This window comes from Microtus oregoni, unplaced genomic scaffold (assembly GCF_018167655.1).
Source record: "Microtus oregoni isolate MIOR12 unplaced genomic scaffold, Mior012 000002F_ref0000024, whole genome shotgun sequence".
In the NCBI taxonomy this organism is placed as follows: domain Eukaryota; kingdom Metazoa; phylum Chordata; class Mammalia; order Rodentia; family Cricetidae; genus Microtus; species Microtus oregoni.
Genome location: NW_024543061.1, coordinates 64,471,498 through 64,493,758, shown reverse-complemented (window position 1 = coordinate 64,493,758; position 22,261 = coordinate 64,471,498). Strand labels below are relative to the sequence as shown.

At 51.3% G+C, this 22,261-nt stretch overlaps 2 protein-coding genes across 3 annotated transcripts in view; both read left to right on the top strand.

Annotated features, from left to right (window-relative positions):
* The window catches only part of Cd4 (CD4 molecule), a 31,310-nt gene extending 15,445 nt beyond the window's left edge, over positions 1 to 15,865 (top strand). Inside the window, exons 4-10 of the mRNA XM_041641154.1 lie at positions 7,340 to 7,498; positions 7,835 to 8,071; positions 10,122 to 10,457; positions 11,947 to 12,144; positions 12,660 to 12,784; positions 13,094 to 13,161; positions 14,279 to 15,865. Coding sequence (XP_041497088.1) covers positions 7,340 to 7,498; positions 7,835 to 8,071; positions 10,122 to 10,457; positions 11,947 to 12,144; positions 12,660 to 12,784; positions 13,094 to 13,161; positions 14,279 to 14,309 — 1,154 coding nt within the window. The 3' untranslated portion in view covers positions 14,310 to 15,865. The remainder of the gene's footprint in view (positions 1 to 7,339; positions 7,499 to 7,834; positions 8,072 to 10,121; positions 10,458 to 11,946; positions 12,145 to 12,659; positions 12,785 to 13,093; positions 13,162 to 14,278) is intronic.
* A 645-nt stretch (positions 15,866 to 16,510) lies between these two features.
* Gpr162 (G protein-coupled receptor 162) lies at positions 16,511 to 22,218 on the top strand. 2 transcript variants are annotated; one of them, XM_041643916.1, is made up of 5 exons: positions 16,788 to 16,919; positions 18,465 to 19,750; positions 20,334 to 20,523; positions 21,036 to 21,193; positions 21,457 to 22,218. In XM_041643916.1, the coding sequence occupies exons 2-5, from the start codon at positions 18,884 to 18,886 to the stop codon at positions 22,006 to 22,008; spliced, it is 1,767 nt and encodes a 588-aa protein (XP_041499850.1). In that variant the 5' UTR covers positions 16,788 to 16,919; positions 18,465 to 18,883; the 3' UTR covers positions 22,009 to 22,218. The 2 variants fall into 2 exon arrangements, with proteins under 2 accessions (XP_041499860.1, XP_041499850.1); XM_041643926.1 differs by lacking the exon at positions 18,465 to 19,750 and having other exon boundaries at positions 16,511 to 16,919.
* The last annotated feature ends 43 nt before the right edge of the window (positions 22,219 to 22,261 follow it).

Below are 22,261 nucleotides of genomic sequence, written 5' to 3'. Positions count from 1 at the left end.
TCTGCACACATTATAACAATCGACACACATTGTAACAGTGCACAACATTTTAACAGCCTATACCCTTTATACCAGTCTGCACACATTGTAACAGTCTATACACATTTTAACAGTTTATATATATTAGAATGGTATACACCACATAATAGTCCACACGCGTTGTTGTTGTTGTTGTTGTTATTATTATTATTTATTGTAAGACTAAGTCTCACTACTTAGCCCTAGATGGCCTGGAATTCACCATGTAGACCAGCCTAGCCTCAAACTCATAGAAATCCTCCCTGCCTCTGCCTCCTGAGTGCTGGGGTTAAAGCTATGTGCCACCACACCTGGCCATTATTTCTATTTATGTATTTGCTTATTTGGGGCTGTGCTGGAGGTTTGAATCTAGGGTCTCCCACATGTAGGGCAAGTGCTCTACAGTTGAGTTTTATTTCCAGCTTGCAGACATGTATTAACAGAGAGCATTGAGGGGACGGCTGTAGCTCAGTGGTGGAGTATGGATTGAGTTCTAGGTTCAATCCATGGCGCCTCCAAAAAGGAAGACAGCATTCTTGAAATTCCAAGTTATAGAAATGGACAACAGAAAGGGATGAGGGTCCCTGAAGAAAAAGGAGGTAAGCCAGGCAGTGGTGGCACACACCTTTAATCCCAGCACTCGGGAGGCAGAGGCAGGCGGATCTCTGTGAGTTCGAGCCCAACCTGGTCTACAACAGCAAGTTCCAGGACAGTTAGGACTGTAACACAGAGAAACCCTGCCTCGAATAAAAAAGATGATATTTTAACTTTCTTTCATTCATTCGTTTTGTTTTTGTTTTTCAAGACAGGGTTTCACTGTGTAGTCCTGGCTGTCCTGGAACTCACTCTGTGGACCAGGCTGGTTTCTAACTCACCAGTGATCTGTCTGCCTCTGCCTCCCATGTGCTGGGGATAAAGGTGTGCCTGGTGTACCACAGTTTTGTAAAATATGACTATTGAGATAAACTGGGAAGAGTCTGTAGGATTTCATGCTCTTATTTCTCACAATTGCATGTGACTCTACATCTCTAACTAGAATAACATCAGCTTCCGTAAACTGAAAACAAACACCCATAAAGGACCTTGTCAAGGATATTCTGCTAAGTGAAAGCTGATCGGTAGACTTGTCATAAAATCCCATTGGAAAGATTGCTTTCAACTCTGTATGAATGTGTCTGAGTGCAGTTGCTAGAGGAGGCCAGAAGAGGGCATCAGATAACCTGGAGCTGAAGTCACAGACTTGTAAACCACTAGACAATGGGTTCTGGAACCAAATTTAAATCCTCTGCAAGGGCAGTATGTGCTCTTAACTGGTGAGCCATCTCTCTAGCTCCATTTTAATTTGAAGATTGATTGTATGTGAACATGTTTGCATGAGTCAAAAAAAAAAAAACATGGAAAACTCTATACCAAACTGTTGATAGAACTAGAACGGTGGGCAGAGATGTAAAACTTTTGTTTAAATGACTAACCCCAAAAATAAAATTATCTTAAAGCAGCTTTTATGATGTATGTTATGGCCAGGTGGTGGTGGCACACGCCTTTAATCCCAGCACTTGGGAGGCAGAGGCAGGCAGATCTACAAACTGAGTTCCAGGATAGCCGGGGCTACACAGAGAAACCCTGTCTCAAAAACAAACAAACAAACAAAAAAAAACCCAAAACAAACAAACAAAAAAAAAGATATATGTTATGAACATTTCCCATTTCATGAAATACCATATAAAAGTATTCAGTGCCAACTCTAGTCGCCCATGGAATAACGGAATAACGTCCTCTAGTACATAACCATGGTGGTTTGATTAAGGATGACTCCCATAGGCCCATGTTTGAGTGTTTAGTCCCAGGGAGTGGAGCTGTGTAGAGGATCAGGAGGTGCGACTTTGCTGGAGGAAGTGTGACACTGGGAGTGGGCTTTGAGGGTTCAAATGTCCATGCTGGCCAGTCCCAGCCCTCTCTCCTTGCTGTCTGTGGATCGATCAGGATGTAGAATTCTCAGCTGCTTCTCCAGCACCATGCCTCACGGTGTACCGCCATGCTGGCCGCCATGCTCCCTGCCGTGGTGACAATGGACTAAGTCTCTGAGGCTGGAAGCAAAGTCCTAATTAAATGCTTTCTTTTGTAAGAGTTGCTGTTGTCATGGTGTCTCTTCACAGCAATAGAACGAAGACAATAACCATTATTATCATTTTCTGTCTTTTGAGACAAGGTCTCATTTGGTAGCCTAAGTTGTCTTTGAACCTACAGTAATTCACCTGCCTCAGGCTCTCAAACGCTGGAAATAAAGGTATGTGCCAGTGATATTTAATAATACCATAACTCTGATTTTTATTTCAATATAAGGTCTTACCATATGGCCCTACTAGCCTACAACTTCCAATGCAGCCTAGGCTGGCCTTGAACTTGTGATGCTCCTGCACAGCCTTCGAGACACTGGGCTTCCAGGAGTGCATCACCACACCCAGCTAATCACAATTTGTGAGCCTAAATTTTGGTTTGCGTTTAGAAAGCATTATTGTGTGTATTTGTGGGTGTGGACACGTGCGAGTCGCTGGGCACATGCTGAGATCAGAAAACAATTTTGGGAGCCTGTTCTCTTCTCCTACTGTGGACTTCAGGGATTGAACTCAGGCAGCAAAGCTCGTGGGCAAGGACTTTTACCTGCTGAGCCCTGAAACCATTTTGTTGTTGTTTCTGAGGTTTCTCTTTTGTAGCCCTGGTTGCCCTGAAACTTGTTACAATGATCAGGCTGGCCTTGCTCTCATAGATATCTGCCTGCCTCTGCCTCCTGAGTGATTAAAGTCACACTCAGCTAAAATTATTATTTCTTATTTATTCATTTGTTTGGTTTTTCGAGACAGGGTTTCTCTGTGTAACAGCCCTAGCTGTCTGGAACTAGCTCTGTAGACCAGTCTGGCCTCGAATTCACAGAGATCTGTCAGCCTCTGCCTCCCAAGTGCTGGGATTAAAGGTGTGCACCACCACCCATCCAAGATAATGTTTTATAAACTAGAGCCTGATAAACTTTATTTACTTGTTTAGATACAGGGTTTCTTGTGGCTGAGGATGACCTTGTACTTCTGACCCTCCTGTTTCTTGTACCTTCTGAGTTCTGGGATTACAGAACTGTAACAGCATACCACCTAGTCTGTGTGGCCTTGTGTGGTGCTGAGGATCAAATTTAGGTCCTTGTCCGGCACGCTGTGAAGGAAATCTCCCACATCCGCATCCTGAGCTACATCCAAGCCTTGTTTGAAACAGTCTATAGCCTAGGCTGGCCTTGAACCCATTATGTTTACATGTATGCTTGAAGGCCAGAAGAGGGCACCAGACCTTATTACAGATGGTTGTGAGCCACCATGTGGTTGCTGGGAATTGAACTCAGGACCTTTGGAAGAGCAGGCAATGCTCTTAACTGCTGAGCCATCTCTCCAGCCCAACCTGGAAGTCTTGATTCTCTTTTGTGTTCGATTTACAGGCAAGCTCACTTTATTGGTGCTAGGACCAAAGTCAAGATTTTGCACATGCTAGGCAAGCACTCTCTCGACTGAGTTACGTTCCTAGGTCCAAGTGTATAAACTTAAGAAACCACTGAGCACAAACTACACTCTAGATGGCATGAACTCTAGTCAACGTTACCGTGTGCTTCTGCCCCCGGCATCACGACCAGCATCGGACATGTGTGTGCACTTGTTTGTGGGTGCGGGGGCACACATATCACAACAAACACATGGAGGTCAGAGGACAGCCCCATGTGCTGGTCCTCACGGTCCTCCATGCCTGAGGCAGGCTCTCACGCTGTTTGTCACTGTGTGTGCCAGGCTTACTGGCCTGTGGGCTCCCACACATTTTGCCATCTCTGCCTCCTTACACTGGTGTAGGAGTAGCTGGGATTTATAGACATGGGAATTTGAACTCAGATCCTCGCGAGTTCGTGGTAAGCGCGTCACTTACTGAGTCACCTTAACTTTTTTTTCTCCTAATTTGATAGTTTAAAAATATGTTGTTTTAATTTGCATTTATTTCCCTCACCTGTGAGATTAAAACACTTTCTAAAAATTCCTAGTCTTTTGTGCTAACACTTTTGTTCAGTTTCTATGATCTGATTTCTGTAGCAACAGTTCCCTTTCTAACTTCCTGGTTGTGTGTGTGTGTGCGGGTGCGAATGTACGTGTGTGTGTGTGTGTGTGTGTGTTCAGGTGTGCTCACCCTGTATATCTTAGTGGAGATATTGGGTGTCTGCTTTACATGGTTACAGGAGATTTGAACTCAGGGCCTCACAATTGTGCAGCAGATTCTTTACCCATTGAGCCCCCACCCCCACCCCCGGGTCCTTCACTTCCTGGTCTTTAACAATGACAATGTCACCCTCTCATTGCTTCCACTTGTGTGGAAGGGGTTTGCCCTTTTTCTCTGCTCCAACCTCTCATTTCTCAGCTGTCTCCAGCCACGGTCCCTTCTTTCTTCCACTCTTGTTTGGTTTCTCCTCTTCAAGGCCCTCTTGTCTGTCTCCTGGTCATTCTGTCTCTTGGATTTCTCTTTCTGCTGCTGCGGTACTGACTTTCAAAGCATCATCCCCCGCCTAGGACCAAGACTACCCGCATCCACTGGACACTGTCCTCTCTGCACCGGTGCCCACAGCTCCCCAGCTGGAAACCTCCATACCCAGACGTCTTTGACAGCTTGCCTTGTGCTACTTCCTTATGCCAGCTCCCCTTCCTGGAATATCCTTCCCCCGCATCCATTTTTCTGTATTTAAACTTTTCCCCCCTGTGGCTGGGGAGACTGCTGGTGCCTGAGAGGACCTGAGTTGGAAACTTCATCACCCATGTGAAATATGGAATAGTGTTACCACTGCAATCCTGTGGCTGCACAGGGCAGAGACAGGAGGATCACCGGGGCTTGCTGAGCACCGCACTAAGCCCAGGGTTAGTAAGAATCTTGTCTCAAAGTAATCAGGTGGAGAGTGATAGAGCATGCGTCTGATGCCCTCCTTCGGCTGCCTACACACTCATGAGCACGTATAAAAAACACACACCAAAAAATTTGAAATATTTTTTTTTATTGTGTTAGAAGATGAACACAGGCAGTTGTGCTACCACTGAGCCACACCCCTAGCCTGCCTTGTTTTGTTTGTTTTTTCAAGACAGTTTCTTAGTAGCTACGGAGCGGAGCGAGTCCTGGAACTCATTCTGTAGACCAGACTGGCCTCAGACTCACAGAGATCTGCCTGCCTGTGCCTTCTAAGTACTGGGATTAAAAGCATGCACCCTTACCGCCCAGCTATATTTTTCTTTTTAAAAATAATTTTATTGATTATTGGGCTGGAGGGATGGCTCAGTGGTTAAGAGCACTTTCTGCTCTTGCAGAGAACCTGGGTTTGGTTTCCAGCACTCACGTAGGGGCTCCCAACCATCTGCAACACCAGTACCGCGGGATCTGACACCCTCTTTCAGTTTCCATGGGCACCAGGCACACAAATAGTGCACATACATACACGCTGTCAAAACACTCATACTTTCAAAAGTAAAAGTAAATCTTTAAATTTTTTTTTATTTATCCTGGGCAGTGGTGGCGCACGCCTTTAATCCCAGCACTTGGGAGGCAGGGATTTTGGCAGGCAAATCTCTCTGAGTTTGAGGCTAGCCTGATCTACAGAGCAAGCTCCAGTACAACCTAGGCTACTCAGAGAAACACCCTGTCGCAAAACCCTATATATGTGTGTGTGTACATACATATATATATGCTTTATTATTATGATTACTTCAGTGTGTGTGTGAGTGTGTGTGTATGTTCAGAGAACAAGTTTTAAACTCAGTTCTCTACGTCCACTTTTCTGTCGGTTCTGGTTTGCATTATCAGGTGACGACTTTAAGCCATCTCAACCCCCACCCCCATCCCATCACACACACTCTTGGTGGTGGTGGGACAGAGACCGAACCCAGGACCTCGTGTGTAGTAGTCACGTTCTCTACCACTGAGCTACTCCCCCAGCCAGGCTTTTAAGACTTAGTTCAATACCACTCTCCTCGGCAAGTTTGTTCCGGATTTGCCCAATCTCTTAGTCACTCTGCACTCTCTTGAATTGCCTTTGCCAATTCCAGGGCAGCATGGACAAATGGGGTCGTGATTTTCTTCAGCAGGATCACAGGCAGGCATGAAAGGAGACACATTTCAGGAGAAGGCACTACATATTGTAAACAGTTAAATCTGGAGTGATAGGAGGTTATTCACACGAAGCTAACTGTCCCTGGGGCTGCGAGAAACATGAGCCTAGAGGAGAGAGAGGCTGGGCTTGGAAGTTCATTTGCAGCAATAACAGAGACATTTAGTGGGGTGGGGGTGGGGAGAGCGGAAAGAATTTAGGGTAACAGCAAACAATAGTCTAAGACACAGAATAGGAAATGGGACCTAGCTGTAAAGGAGAGGAACCAGGAAAGGTGGACGGGGCTGGTGAGACAGTTCTGCAGGTCAGGGCACTTGCCACCAAACTTGATGGCCTGGATTTGATCCCTGGGCTCCACACAGTAGAAGGAGAGAACCAACTCCGCGAGGTTGTCCTCTGAGCTACTCACATGGGATCACATATAAAGACACACGCAGAGAGGAGAGAGGGAGAAAGAGAGAGAGAGAGAAAGAGAGAGAGAGAGAAAGAGAGAGAGAGAAAGAGAGAGAGAAAGAGAGAGAGAGAACTGAGTAAGCAACGCCTTCAGGATGTGTGCTCAGTAGTGTGCTCTGCATCTGGAAAGCTACAGAGAGGACTTTTCCCTTCACGGTGGCCCCTGGATAAGCTGATAAGTGTATTCAATTTGATGGGATCTGGACCCACCAACCTAGGAGACATGCCACCAGGGAATTTGGGAGAGACTGTGTAATCTCTGTGCGTGCCTGAGAGGACTTGCCATGGTCAGGTACTGGTGAGAGGACCTGCCCACCATGGGCGGTGCCACTTTATAGGACAAATTCCCAAGATGTCTAAATTTGAGCAGTTGTTCCAACGCTGAGTGATAGTGTCCGTATCTGCACTGTAGGCAAAGCAGTCTGGGTTTCCCGGAATCAGTGTGAAGATTCCTGGAGGCAGCGCACGTAAAGTGTTCAGCCTGTAAGAGTGGGTGCTGTCCAAATGAGCATATTGTTTTATAATATTTTTGAGCTAGTGGGATACTGTTCCCATCACGGAAATAGATATGATTTCTCATCGTCTGGGGTTCCCTGAGGGATGAAGCGAAGACCCTGCTGCTCAGCCCAGCAGAACTGTGGACACTCTTCTCGGCAGGGCACCAGGGCACCTCAACTTCCTTTGTTCGGCTTCTGTTCACAGCTCAGTCTGAGCGGTTCAGCCGTTTTGATTCGAGAAAATCCTCGTGGGATAAAGGATCGTTTCCTCTCGTCATCAATAAACTTAAGATGGAAGATGCAGGCATTTACATCTGTGAGGTGGAGAACAGGAAGATAGAGGTGGAGCTGTTGATGTTCAGAGGTGAGCGGGGGGGGGGGGGGGAGCCCTGGGACATAGACACCCCCCCCTTCCACTCTTGCTCTAGACCGAGACCTGACCTGAGCTCATCTCACAGACTGTTCTTCTCAGCTAACAGGGGAGGGACAAAGACTGAGAGAGGAGGAAAGAAAAGGAAAGGAAGGGAAAGGAAAAAGGGAAGGCAGGAAGAGAGGAACCCTGCCTTGTGCTGGGAATATGCATTGGGGAGTAAGGGGAGGGAGGCACTGTTGGGCGAGGGGATAATGGACTCTTGTTTTCCTTTCTTCTTCCTTTATCCCTGGAGATGCTGTGTGTGATGCAGGTCTTCTTCTTCCACAGTGACTGTCAGCCCGGGCACCCACCTGCTACAGGGGCAGAGTCTGACCCTGACCTTGGAAAGCAGCCCTAAGGTCAGTAACCACTCAATGGAGTGCACGTGCCCGAGGAAGATCAGTTTCAAGAGCTCTAAAGCCATCACCATGCCCAACCTAAGCATTCAGGATGATGGCACCTGGTCCTGCAAGGTAGCTGTGAACAAGCAAAGTGATACATTGTCCATAAAGATCTCTGTGCTGGGTAAGAGGCTCAGGAACTCCTAAGTCTTAAGTTGGTTTTAGGAGCTGCTGGAGCGGGTGATGGGGGTGCACAGACCCTTCTCTAGCTGTGGTTTGTCCTCAGGACGCTTCCACTTTGGGGGGGAGGGGGCGTCCATTACAGCCACCTAAAAAGTGTACAAGAAGGAAGGCATGGGAAGTGGGAGGTGAGAGATTCCAGGGGCCACAGTAGAGAAGTGGCAAAGGCACTCATCCTTGTCACTAATCTTCACTCCTACTGAGTTGACAGATCCGTTTACTCAGGAATACTACCTTCAGCAAACCAGTCAGTCATGTAGGGCATCTGCGTTGCCTCTCTATACCCCGAGCCAGGCGTCATGGAGAAGCCTGGACACAGATCCTGTGTGGTACTGTTTTAAATCCCAACTCTGCCCCCCACACAATCCTTTATTATTATTATTTTTATTTTTTTTAAACATTATATTTATTTATTATGTATACAATATTCTATCTGTGTGTATGTCTGCAGGCCAGAAGAGGGCACCAGACCTCATTACAGATGGTTGTGAGCCACCATGTGGTTGCTGGGAATTGAACTCAGAACCTTTGGAAGAGCAGGCAATGCTCTTAACCACTGAGCTATCTCTCCAGCTCCCTTTATTATTATTTTTTTTTAGATCATAATATCATTAGATCATCTCTTTCCTTCCCTCTTCCCAACCCTCCCACCCCCATTCTCTTTCATATTCATGGTGTCTTTTTCTTTGTTTTACATATGTGCATATGTGTGCGCATGGGCACACACACACACACTTACTTGCTCAGTCTGTATAATGCTGCGTGTATGCACATGTTTTCAGAGCTGACCATTTAGTACTGAACAGTTAATTGGTGTGCTTTTCTCTGGGTAAAATTCTTTCTCTGCTCTCAACATTCCTCGGTTGCCTGCAGCTTTGTTTTGTTTTGTTTTGTTTTTCTCCTCTTCCACGTTAGCATGTCCATAGGTGTCATCCTGGTTCAGATCAGGTGTAGGCAGCCACATTGGTGAGATTCTATGGGTGTAGTTTCTGATATTTGTAGGAGACACGACCTCACAGCAAATGCTCGGTTCCTCTGGCCCTTCTAATCCTCCCACAGCCTTTTCTGAAATCATTTCCGAGCCAGAGGTGAAGGAGTTGTGTTGTAGATTTATCAGGTGGGATTGGGCTCCACACCTCTGCAGTTAAAGGTCTCCATTTGTTACAAAGAGATGTTTCCTTGATGAGGGGTGAGACCTACACTTACCTGTGGGGATAAGGACAAATAATTAGAATGTCATTAGGGATTATGCTGGTTTAGTAAAGTGGTGGTTGTAGCTTGTGAAGGTTTGAATAAGAATACCCTCAGTCTGGCGGTGGTGACATTAATCCCAGCACTTGGGAGGCAGAGGCAGGTGAATATCTCTGAGTTCGAGGCCAGCCTGGTAAACAGAGCAAGTTCCAGGGCATTCTCTAAAGGTTCAGAGAAAAAGAAATAGATTGCCTTCATAGGCTCTTATTTCTGAATGCTTAGTCACCAGGAAGTGGCACTCTTTGAGAAGGGTTAGAAGGATTAGGAGGCGTGGTCTTATTGAAGGAAGCGTGTCACTGAGAGTGGGCTCTCTGCCTGTTTGCCTTTGGATCAGGATGTAGCCCCCTCAACCATAACCCCAGTGCCAGCCTATTTGCTGGCATGTGTTCCCATGATGATAACCCTGTGAGTTTGAGACCAGTCTGGTCTACAGAGTGAGTTCCAGGACATCCGGAGCTGTTGCACAGAGAAACCCTATCTCGAAAATCTGAAAGAAAAGAACTACAGTGTATAGCGTCTAGGCCGGTGCCTGTCCACAGCAAGCCTTATTTTCATGTTGACTGGAGGATGCTGAACAGAGGTCAAGTTGTTCCTGGACTCCAGGGGTCCCAAGGAGAGAGAAATGACAACTTGTGGTGGGCAGACTGAGCTGATCCCTGTGCCGCATGCTTGCTCTGCATACACTTCCTCATCTTCCTCTCCCTCCTCGCTCAGAGTTATTTCTGTTCCCTTCTCACCTCCAGGTTTCCAGGAGACATCAACCACAGTCTTTCAGAATGAGGGGGAGGCAGCGGAGTTTTCCTTCCCCCTTAACTTTGATGATGAAAACCTGCAGGGGGAGCTGAGGTGGAAGACAGAGAAGGCCCCCTCCCCCCAGCCTTGGATCACCTTCTCCCTGGAGAACAAGAAGGTGTCCCTGCAAAAGACCACGGGCAACCTCAAGCTCCAGCTGGCAGAAACTCTCCCACTCCACCTCAAGATACCCCAGGTCTCACTCGAGAGCGCTGGCTCTGGGAACCTGACTCTAACTCTGGCCAAAGGAACACTGCATCAGGAAGCGAACCTGGTGGTGATGAAATGTAAGGAGTGGGCTGAGAAAGGGCAAGCTGGGGTCAAAGGAAAAGAGATGGTCCAAGGCTCTCCATGGCCTGTCAGGTTCCAAAAGGGGAAGGGGGTGCTCTAACCCTGCTTGTCTGCCTAAATGAGTCTCCAGGTTGCTGTTGGTTTTGCTTTTTTTGGGGGGGGGGGTGCTGGGGACAGAAACCAGGACCTCATGCATGCTATGCACAAGCTATTACTGAGAGGCACCCAGTTCTGGAGTGGTTTTGAATTGAGGTTGAAATCCACACATCATTCCCCAACATTTATAATCTGGCCTGGGATTGGCTCCACTGAGGATCGGACTAACAACTAGAATCCAGTTCTTCCTCTGCCTGATGGCCTGTGGCCCTGGCTGAGCTCCTTCAACCTCAGACCTGCTTGCTCACCTTTTCTTTCTTTGTTTCTTGGGTTTTTTTTTGTTTGTTTGTTTTTTGTTTTTTTTTTTTTTTTTGTTTTTGTGAGACAGGGTTTCTCTGGGTAGCCCTAGCTATCCTGGAACTCACTCTATAGACCAGGCTGGCCTCGAACTCGGAGATCTGCCTGATTAAAGGTGTGCACCACCACCGCCTTTATTTTTATTTTATTTTATGTCTGTGTGAGGGTCAGATTCCCTGGAACTGGAGTTACAGACAGGTGTGAGCTGCCGTGTGGGTCCTGGGAATTGAACCCAGATGCTCTGGAAGTGCAGCCAGTGGTCCTAATCACTGAGCCATCTCTCCAACTCCTTAAGATTTATTTTTATTTACGTTATGTGTTTACATGTGTGTGTGTGTGTGTGTGTGTGTGTGTGTGTGAGAGAGAGAGAGAGAGAGAGAGAGAGAGAGAGAAGATGTGTGCTGTACAGGTCATGATAGAGGGGGCCCAAAGAACATTCGATGCCCCGGAGCTTGAGCTTGATAGACGAGCTGCCATGTGGGTCCTTTGGAAGAGCAGCAGACTTTTAAGCTCGCAGCAATCTCCTCTGCCCCATCATCTTTTTAATATGGCACAAAGTCTTTGCACATAGCAATGGTTGTAACTTCAACCTTGTGTCTGAGTTATTTGTATTTAACTCATCATTACACCAGCTCTACAAATAACAGTGGTGAACCCTGACACTAGCATATGCCGGGCCCCGTGCAAACACTCAGGCATGCAAACGTTCCATTGCTGCTTTGGTACAAGCGGTTAAGCGGTTTGTCCAGGGACATACTGTATGTGTCTCTGCAAACGCCAGGGCTGGCGGAGTAACGGTCCTGTGCAGCAAGAAGAAAATCTGGTTCAACAAGACTTTGGGTTCAAATCCAAGGGGAGCTCAGTCCCAGGCTGCTTCTCCCTGGCAATTACAAGAAAACACAATTCAAGGAGCTAGAAGGACACTCACATGTAGGATCGTTTTCCCCATTCTATGGAGTCACCTGACTTAGAGCTCAAGAGTGCAAGGACCCCTGAGCAAAAGGCTCCGTGTCTCTGCTTCTTCTTCTGCAGTGGCTCAGAAAGACCACGCTTTGATCTGTGAGGTGAAGGGCCCCACCTCCTCCAAGATGCAACTGACCCTGAAGAAGGAGAATCAGGAGGGCAAGGTTACCAAGGAGATGGTTCTCCAAGAGCTGGCCCCTGAGGCAGGGCTGTGGGAGTGTCTCCTGAATGAAGAAGATAAGGTCAAGATGAACTCCAAAATCCAGAGTAAGGAATCGATTCCTAAGGCTCACGCTAGGCCTCAGTCTCTTCAACTGTGGAACCTTCCCAGAGATTAGCCAAGCTGACCCAAAGTTACAGCTCCTTAGCTCCTTTGACATGGAAACAGTATGTGCACTGGCCTGAAGACACAGGTCCTGGGCTCCATACAGCCTAGGAATGAGGCCTTCCTGGCTAAGAGGTACCCTCTTCCATGGCCATGGCTTCCTTCTAAACCTAAACACACAGGGCCTGACAGCAGGTCCCAGGCTTCTAGCTCTCTAGAGAACTGTGTAAGAAAAAACTCTCCCTTCCCTGTTCTGTACCCCTAAGGCCTGGTGGCCTTTGAGAACCCTGTATCCTCAGCCCTTCTATCTGACCTGGGTGCACAGGCAAGACTCTTTCTCTCTCCCTCTCTTTCTCGCTCTCTTTCTTGGCAGTGCTTGGGGTGGAACCCAGGGCCTCCCTCCACCAGTGCTATATCCCCAGCCAAATACCTCCCCTCTCTCCTCTCTCTCTCTCAGTTTTATCCAGAGGGCTGAACCAGAACCAGCCAATGTTCCTGGCTGTCGTGCTGGGAGGCACCTTCAGCTTTCTGGCCTTCATTGGGCTCTGCATCCTCTGCTGTCTCAAGTGCCGGCACCAACAGGTAAGTGAGCTCCCATCATCCCTCACTGGGCCCTCCCTTGAGCACAGCATCTGTACAAGCTGAGCACCATCTGACTTAGCACTCCCCACCCCCACCCAGCCCTTGAAGTTCCTCAATGTACACACAAGGCCTTGCCTCTGGTCCCGTCAGAAGGGAGACACATAAATGAGCAGAGTGAATGACAGGACAGGTGGCTTGAGCCACAGTAAATGCTTCTTCTCTGCCAGCTTCCCCCTCTCCCCCCTCCAAGGGGCACCTCCCTCCTGGAGGACTGGGACCCTCACAACTCCTCTCCTTGTCCCTGGGCAGCGCCAGGCAGAACGGATGTCTCAGATCAAGAGGCTCCTGAGTGAGAAGAAGACCTGCCAGTGTCCCCAGTAAGGATCTGGGCTGAAAGGGAGGAGGGAGAGGGAGGAGGGAGAGAAAGAAGAGGGGGACAGAGTAAGGAGAGAGAAGGGGGAAAGAGAAGAGAGAGGGAGAAAAGGAGGGAGAAAGGAGGGGGAGAGAGAAGAGGGGGAGGGAGAGAGGAAGGGAGAACGGGAAGGAAGAAAACCCATGAGGGAGGCAAAATGAAGGAGTTGAGAAGAAAAGGAGGTTCAAGGAAGAGTGAGCAAGTAAATGGGGTAAAGAAGAGGTCATGGGGCGGTGGGCCTGTGGCATGTCTGGACAGGGGTGGCAGAGGCTGTGTATGTCTGGACAGGGGTGGCAGAGGCCTGTGTATGTCTGGGCAGGGGTGGCAGAGGCTGTGCATGTCTGGGCAGGGGTGGCAGAGGCTGTGCATGTCTGGACAGGGGTGGCAGAGGCCTGTGTATGTCTGGACAGGGGTGGCAGAGGCTGTGTATGTCTGGGCAGGGGTGGCAGAGGCTATGGCATGTATGTCTGGACAGGGGTGGCAGAGGCTGTGGCATGTATGTCTGGACAGGGGTGGCAGAGGCTGTGGCATGTATGTCTGGACAGGGGTGGCAGAGGCTGTGGCATGTATGTCTGGACAGGGGTGGCAGAGGCTGTGGCATGTATGTCTGGACAGGGGTGGCAGAGGCTGTGTATGTCTGGACAGGGGTGGCAGAGGCCTGTGTATGTCTGGGCAGGGGTGGCAGAGGCTGTGCATGTCTGGACAGGGGTGGCAGAGGCTGTGGCATGTATGTCTGGACAGGGGTGGCAGAGGCTGTGGCATGTATGTCTGGACAGGGGTGGCAGAGGCTGTGGCATGTATGTCTGGACAGGGGTGGCAGAGGCTGTGTATGTCTGGACAGGGGTGGCAGAGGCCTGTGTATGTCTGGGCAGGGGTGGCAGAGGCTGTGCATGTCTGGACAGGGGTGGCAGAGGCTGTGTATGTCTGGACAGGGGTGGCAGAGGCTGTCGCATGTCTGGACAGGTACTACAGTGCTGTCCGTTGGTACCACTGTGCTCCAAAACAAGAGTGGGGTCTGGGAACCCACAGCACACCGTGGGGTTGGGAGAATGGATTTGCTTCCTTTATTCTTTTTCTTCCAGCCGGATGCAGAAGACTCAGAATTTCATTTGAGGCTGAGGCCCCTTTGCAGCCGACCACCTGCGTTTTGGCTGCTGAGGCCTGTGGACCAGAAGAATGTAGCAGACCCATTACTCTGGCCTCCTGCCCTCCTCTTCCAGAACTGGCCACTGCTCCTCTCTCTATTCCCAAGCCCAAAGTAGATCTTGCTCTCTGATTTTCAGACACTTAAACACACTTTGTTTTTCCTAGCGTCCTTTTCATCAAAACCTCAGCTCTTCCCTGACGGCTGTTCAGAACCTCTTTCCAGTTGTCTGGATCTAAGGGCAGTGCCCAGAACCAAGCATGGGTGGTGGGGCTGGCGTGTGGAAATATTCAGCACAGTTCACAAGAGAGGGCCCTAGGACCAGACTGAGTGGGGACTTGTGTCAATCAAGGCACAGATGGAGACCCAAAGGCTGCTGAAATCAGCCTCAGCTCCCCATACTGCCTGCTTCTCACTTTGTGAGAGGACCAGACTCACATTCTGGCCAGTGTACCAACACACACCCAGGCCACATACCTCTGCACATAGCCATACACTTATCCATAGTTAAATAAGCCAGTTTAATGTCCTTGCTATTCAACCCTAATAAGAACCTTATGTGTGGGCAAGCAAAAATGGTTCAGCTGTAAAAAGCTCTTGCTGCCAAGCCCGAGGACCTGTGTTCAATCCTGGAGGGTGGAAGGAGAGAGCTGAACATTGTCTTCCACTTGTGTGCCATGGCCCTCGTGTACACACACACACACACACACACACACACACACACACACACGGCAATCCTACGAGCTGTCGGTGATGACCAAGATGGCAGAAATGACCAATCATCTCCAACAAAATGGAACTAAGGCTGCATGACTGCCCAAGGTTGCAGAGCTAACTACTGTAGATGTCAAGATTAACTCAAGGCTCCTGATCCCTGGAGCCACTATCTGCGACACAGGAGTAAATGCCAGGCAGATCTTTGGAGCTGGTCACAGGCACCCAGTAGGCACCTTGGGAGCATAGAAGCAGGCACACCACATGCAGGATAGAGGGTCTCTAGATCGTGAGGAGGTGGAGGAGCCGTTCTTGTTTGAGTCCCTCTGTGACCACTGCTGTTTGTGGACTCCTTTACTGGAGGACAAAACCCCAGTTCTGTTAGAGCAAGGCCAAAAGAAATGTGCAGAGCCCGCCACTCAGTGTGTGCAGAGCCCGCCACTCAGTGTGTGCAGGGCCCGGAAAGGGAGCCGTGTTCTGGTGCCTTTTGAGAAGATCCTTGGAGAAGCTGACCATGCCTTTCCTCTTTGCCAGGCATCCAGGGAGGTCAGGGTTATAAGAATTCTCCCTGCCAGGCTTGATCCGCTTCTCTCAGATGCTCAGCTTCCTTGGCTTCTGTCACTCTCCTGCCTTAGCGCCTCCCTTTTTTCTTCCGACCCCATTCCTTTTTTTCCTCCTTTTTCCCACATGGCCTCTTCCAGAAAGTGCGCCCCCCTTCCCCAATTGCTGCCAGGCTCCTCATTGCTTACTTTTGATTTGTTGTCACTGCCCACTCCTGCTCCCTCAGCTAACAGAAAAATAAAGGCTATAAGTAAAATGCACTTCGTGTGTGTGTGGACGCACGTGAGTGCGTGTGTAATGTGTGTGTGTGTGTGTGTGTGTGCGCGCGCGCATGTGTGTGTGCGCGTGTATGGGAGGGCATTTACTTCTCTGGAGATCCAGGAATCTTTGGGCCTGGCCCAGAAAGAAGATAAAGTTGCCCGGAGAAGGAAAAATTCTCTAGAGGTTGTTTTCCCACCTCCTCATCCCAAAAGTCCTGCGTGTGACTCTGCAGTTCACCGAGAGACTGTGGTGTGATGTGTCCCTCCTGCCGTCTTTGTATGGGAGAGGAAGAGGACATGAGAAACTGTAACGTGTGTGGCAATTGTGTGTGTCCTCATCGTAAACGTACGCTTGCGTTCTGGGAGGAGAAAGAGGGGTGCACAGGTGTACCAAGAGCCCACATCCGTTTTGATCCATGCCACCACCTCCCAACTTCACAAGCGGTCTTAGCTTGCTGGCATCACAAGCACCCTTAGCTTCCAGCAGCCCTTCTTCAGGTGCTGCCCCTCTGAGCTCTACCCAAGAACAGCCCCCACAAGGATGCACACAGTGACACGCGGTGACACACGCTTCCTCCACCCCGAACAGCTAGCTCCTCAGTCCCTAACAACACCAGCTGCCTCCTCGGGCTCATTCGTGTTGAAAAAAAGGGACAGGGTGGGGGCAGGACACCAACTGCTTCACCAATGAAGCCCGCTCCCCGCCGTCCTCCTCGCCCCCTCCCTCTCCGCTCCTTCCTTGCCCCTCCTCCTCTAAGTCACCGCCGTCCAGTCCCTCGCCACCCCCGACCCCAAGACTGGCCAGCGGCTCCCTAACCCCGGGCTCGGAGGCCGATGACCCTGGGAGACAGGGGCCTCGAGGGGCCGCAAGCTAGTGCGCCGCGGGCTGAGCCCGAGAGGCCGGACTGGAGTGGGGGGGAGGAGGCCGGGAGGGAGGGAGCGAAGGAAGGAGGAGGGCTGGCGAGCTGGAGCCGGCAGGCGGCGGGAGCCCGGGCGAGCCTCGTCGAGAGCGCGTCTCCCCAGCGGAGAAGGACGCAGCCAGAGGTAAGAGGACCCTTGCCCGGTCCCCCGCGAGTCTCCGCTCCCCCCCCCCCACCCCGCCCAGCCAGCTGCCTCCGCTCCCCTCTTCCCCGCCCCCTCCTCCCCAGCCACCTGCTGTTTCTGCCCTGGAGAACACCCTAGGTGACAGGAGGGTGGAGCCACCTGACCTTATCCCACCAAGGCGAAGGGCGAGGGACCCCTGTCGGCCAGGAAGCCCCCGACAGCCCTCCTCCCTTTCCTTTATCTCTCTCTGTCCTTCATCTCCTTCTGTCTGTCCTTCACGTCTTTCTTCTTCCCTCCCTTTCTGACTCTCCCTCTCTCTTTCATTTGGAACCACCAACTGGGTCTGGGGGTGGAGGTGGGGGTGAGGGTGTGTGGGAAGGGGTCGAAAGGCTGTAGGGGAGAGCAGTGGGGGGCATCCGAACCTATTCCTTACACCTCCCCCTGGCTGTCCATTGCCATGGCAACTAGGATGTACTGGGCTGGAAGTGGGGGGGGGGAGACAAAGCTGGGGGTTGGACTGGGACCTCTTGGGGAGAGGTAGGGCCTAAGGTTCCTCCTCGGGGGAAATAGACGTTGGCACAGCTGTGCCCGGCTCCCCAACCCACCCGTTTGCCCCGAAGCCGTTACGCCTGTCCTTACAGCCTCTCTGTTCAGCGTTGACTTGATTTCCTAGTGTCTTCCCCAGGTCTCACTGGATAGTGTCACTAAGATCAGGGCCCTTCTCCTCCTTCCCGTCAGAGGGAAATTGAGGCTCGAGGGGCCAGAGGAGGAGACCCAGGGTCTCTTAGCGAGGACAGTATATGAAGGTCCAGCTCCTGTTCTCAGGCTCTCTGTCCTGCTGCTCCCCTACCTCCATAATCCTCCTTCCCACGCCCCTCCCTCCAATGGCTCCTCTCCAGGGGTTTCTGAACCTTCTATTTTCAGATACTACCACTTTCCCCCTCTTTCTTTTCTGCTCAAACTCTCCTCCTTCTCCCTAGTTCCCCCTCTTTCCATTTCTGGATGCTTCTGATGTCAGTGGTTCCCCTGCCTTCAGGTTCCCTAGCTACCCCCACTTCAGTCCCAGCCTCCTTTTTCCCATTTTCCTTGGGCAGCTGAATGGTTGAAAACCCAGGCTTAGAGAAGGGGGCCGAGCAGGAAGGCTGTAGGTCTAGGAGAATGGCCTGCAAGAGAAGGGCTCTTGCTTTGCTGTGAGCCCGCAAGAAGGAACACATCAACTGTCCTATCAGCAACTGAAGAAGGATCTGGGGACGCGCAGACAGGGGTGGGGAGCTCTGAGCACAGGCTATTATAAGAAGGAACTTTGGAATTCCAAAGCAGGAAGAAAGGGCTAAAAAAGATGGAGACAGTGAGACTTATCCCACATAGTCTGCAAGTCTAGGAGGCCTTATCCGTGTGGTAAGTGGGCATCCGATTTAAGGCTCTGAATGACCCCAGTGCCCCTCAGCCATCAGTCCTTTCTAGAGAAAGGAAGGGCACGGGTGAACTAGAGTACAGCACAGGCCTAATTCTTGCCCCCTGCGGCTGTCTGCTCTTCCCACACAGCACATCCAGGTGACTGAGCTCCACCCCTCAGCCCTGACTGGTCAAGACTCCCTGGAGAGGCAGATCTGGAAGTGCCAGCATGGGAATCAGAGGTCCCTAGCCAGTTTCAGAGATGGGGAAGCAGCAAGCTTGCTCCCCTCATCAGTGACAGCAATAATTAAGAAAAAGCCCCACCAACATGGAGGCTGAGGACCATTACGTCTATTGAGTCTCTGCCTTCTGCTCTGCCCTGCCCTGCCCACGGCCTTAGCTGGGTCCCTCATGCAATGCTGAGCAGTAAAGGAGACTTGGAGTCAGCTTGCCTGGCTACAGGGCAAGGATTGTGGGCATCATGGGGGTGGGTGTGAGCGGGGCTCCAGGGTGAGACCTAGCCCCCGCCCCCAGGAGTTCAAGGGGGTGGGGGTGGGGCTGAGACTAGGATGGCTCGGGGTGCCCTGGGGGCAGAAGAGGCCTCCCTCCGCTCAAACGCACTGTCCTGGCTGGCCTGTGGGCTCCTGGCCCTGCTGGCCAATGCCTGGATCATCCTTAGCATTTCGGCCAAACAGCAGAAGCACAAGCCACTGGAGTTGCTACTCTGCTTCCTGGCGGGCACGCATATACTCATGGCGGCTGTGCCCCTCACCACCTTTGCCGTGGTGCAGCTTCGGCGCCAGGCGTCCTCTGACTATGACTGGAACGAGAGCATCTGCAAGGTCTTTGTGTCCACCTACTACACGCTGGCCCTGGCCACCTGCTTCACAGTGGCCTCGCTCTCCTACCATCGCATGTGGATGGTGCGCTGGCCCGTCAACTACCGCCTCAGCAATGCCAAGAAGCAGGCCCTGCATGCCGTCATGGGCATCTGGATGGTCAGCTTCATCCTTTCCACACTGCCCTCCATAGGCTGGCATAACAACGGCGAGCGCTACTATGCCCGAGGCTGCCAGTTCATAGTCTCCAAGATTGGTCTTGGCTTTGGTGTTTGCTTCAGCCTCTTGCTTCTTGGGGGCATTGTCATGGGTTTGGTCTGCGTGGCTATCACTTTCTATCAGACACTGTGGGCCCGGCCCCGGAGGGCTCGGCAGGCCCGGAAAGCTGGGGGCAGTGTGGGAGCCAAAGTGGGCGGGCTGGGGGGCTTGGGTACCCGGCCGGCTTTTGAGGTGCCAGCCATTGTGGTGGAGGATACTCGAGGGAAGCGGCGATCCTCATTGGATGGCTCAGAATCTGCCAAGACGTCTTTGCAGGTCACCAACTTGGTCAGCGCTATCGTCTTTCTCTACGACTCACTCACCGGGGTGCCCATCTTGGTGAGACTGAGGTCCCTTGACCTGTTCTTAATATTCAGGTCCCCTCAATTCTATCGGCCACGCAGGAGCTCCCTCGTGTTTCCGCCATTGTCCTTTCCTCCTGGCATTTGTGGTTCCCTGTCTCTATCACCCATCTCTAAGCTCCCACTACTCAGTCTCCCAGCTCCATCATTTCTGTTTCTAGTCTGCCGCTCCATCTCCTATCCTGCCCCTCCAGTGTTCAGCCTGGCGCCCAGCTGCCCAGAGGCGCTATCTAGTCCCTAATTCCCTTTGGCAATCACAGTCACACTATCCAGGCCCCATCTCTGGGTTTCCCCCAATCTTTACGTTTCTTGCGGTCTCAAGTCTCTCTGTGCTCTCTGTCTCTGTCTCTCTGTATGTCTGTCTCTGCCTCTGCCTGTCTCTCCCCAGCTCAAACCCCCAACTCCAGGGTTTTGTCTATAGCATTTCCTGACTTTCCTCATTCAGGTCCTCCTTACTCCCCCCACCTCCCTTCCTACTCTCCTGCATTAGGGGTGGGTATCGGGCTTAGGTGGGGACCCAGGCTCTCACACCTGACCAGTCATTCCATCTCCCCTGCCAGGTGGTGAGCTTCTTCTCTTTGAAGTCTGACTCGGCCCCACCGTGGATGGTGCTGGCTGTGCTGTGGTGCTCCATGGCACAGACACTGCTCCTGCCCTCCTTCATCTGGTCCTGTGAGCGCTACCGCGCAGACGTGCGCACAGTGTGGGAGCAGTGTGTGGCTATCATGTCGGAGGATGATGGCGATGACGGTCAGAGGAGGGATGGGGACCTCTATTTTCTGTCCTTTCTACTGCCCTTCTCCTTGAGGAGATGTGCTGCCCTGGGGTGCCCCCTACTGGGCTGAACTGGAGCCAGTCCCAGTCTCCCCATAGCCTGATTATATTGCCTTCCCAGGCTTGCTTCTTTCTGCACTGAGGGAGCTTTCCACTAGGCCTCTGCTCCTCTGTAGAGGCCTACACTGCCCAGCTTGGGCTGTGCCAAGTAGACTTCCAGAGAAAAGATCCTCAGTCCTAAGACAAAAAATGTGTGACCTTAGGGAAGCCAAACTTCCTGAAAGAGAGTCCCTGATCTTGGGACAAATCTTGGAGAAGAACAAGCAAAAAAAAAAAAAAAAAAAAAAAAAAAATCTGTGTAAAGGACCGGGGTCTCAGTGACTGTAACAAAGCCAGCCATTCCCTTGGTCCTCCTGGATCTTGGGATGGGGATGGGGAGGTGGTGAGGGTTCTCTGCCTGTGACCACTCTGCTATTTCTCTCTCCTAGATGGAGCCTGTGATGACTACACAGAAGGCCGAGTCTGCAAAATTCGCTTTGATGCCAATGGGGCCACAGGGTCAGGGGGTCGGGACCCCAGCCAGGTGAAACTGCTGCCTGGACGGCACATGCTGTTCCCGCCTCTCGAGAGAGTACACTACTTACAGGTATGGGGCAGGAAGATCCCCTCATTCTGGTCCCCTGCGCCAATACTCCATGGCTCTGGACAGCAGGGTGCCCCCAGGGGACAGATGAAGGAAAGACCAGGGAAGGAAAGGTTCCCTAGGGTCTCTCAGAACCAGGTTTGCCTGCTAGAGCAAACGCTTTGCAGAAATGGAAGCGCTGAAGCCGTCTTGCAGAGTCTCCCTCTTTGCTTTCTGCCACCTTTGTTTCCGCAGCACCTCCAGGTCTCTCCTCCTCCTCTTCCTAGGTCCCTTTGTCCCGCCGGTTGTCCCATGATGAGACCAACATTTTTTCTACTCCTCGGGCACCAGGCTCCTTCCTGCACAAATGGTCATCATCCGATGATATCCGGGTCCTCCCAGGCCAGAGCAGAGCCCTTGGGGGCCCTCCTGAATACCTGGGACAGAGACACAGGCTGGAGGATGAGGAGGATGAGGAAGAGGCTGAAGGCGGGGGCTTAGCCAGTCTTCGCCAGTTTCTAGAAAGTGGGATTCTGGGGTCAGGTGGGGGACCCCCACGAGGCCCTGGTTTCTTCCGAGAGGAGATCACCACTTTCATCGATGAGACACCTCTGCCTTCTCCAACTGCCTCACCAGGACCCTCTCCTCGTAGGCCCAGGCCACTGGGTTTTTCACCTCGACGCCTCTCCCTTGGGTCTCCTGATAGCCAAGCTGTTGGGCTTCCTTTGGGGTTAAGTGCGGGGAGACGCTGCTCTTTGACAGGGAGCGAGGGGAGTTCAAGGGCTTGGGGAAGACCCTGGGGCCCAGGCAACCCCATCTTCCCTCAGCTGACCCTGTGAGGTTACATGAGCCTGCTTAACTCAGAGGAAGGGGCATGGGTGAGTACTCCTCATTCTGGCCCTGAGCCTATGGCAGCTGCCTCCAAGGAGATGGCGCTAGATCTGGGCTCTAGGGCCCCAGCTCTCTCCCATCCAAGTGACCAGACACCCTACTCACCCATCTTCACCCCTAGCAAAAACGTATTAAAGGCTGAAGTATTGCCATGGAAACCCTGGTCTCCAGCGTCTGCGGTAGCAAAGGGTACTGTCGGGG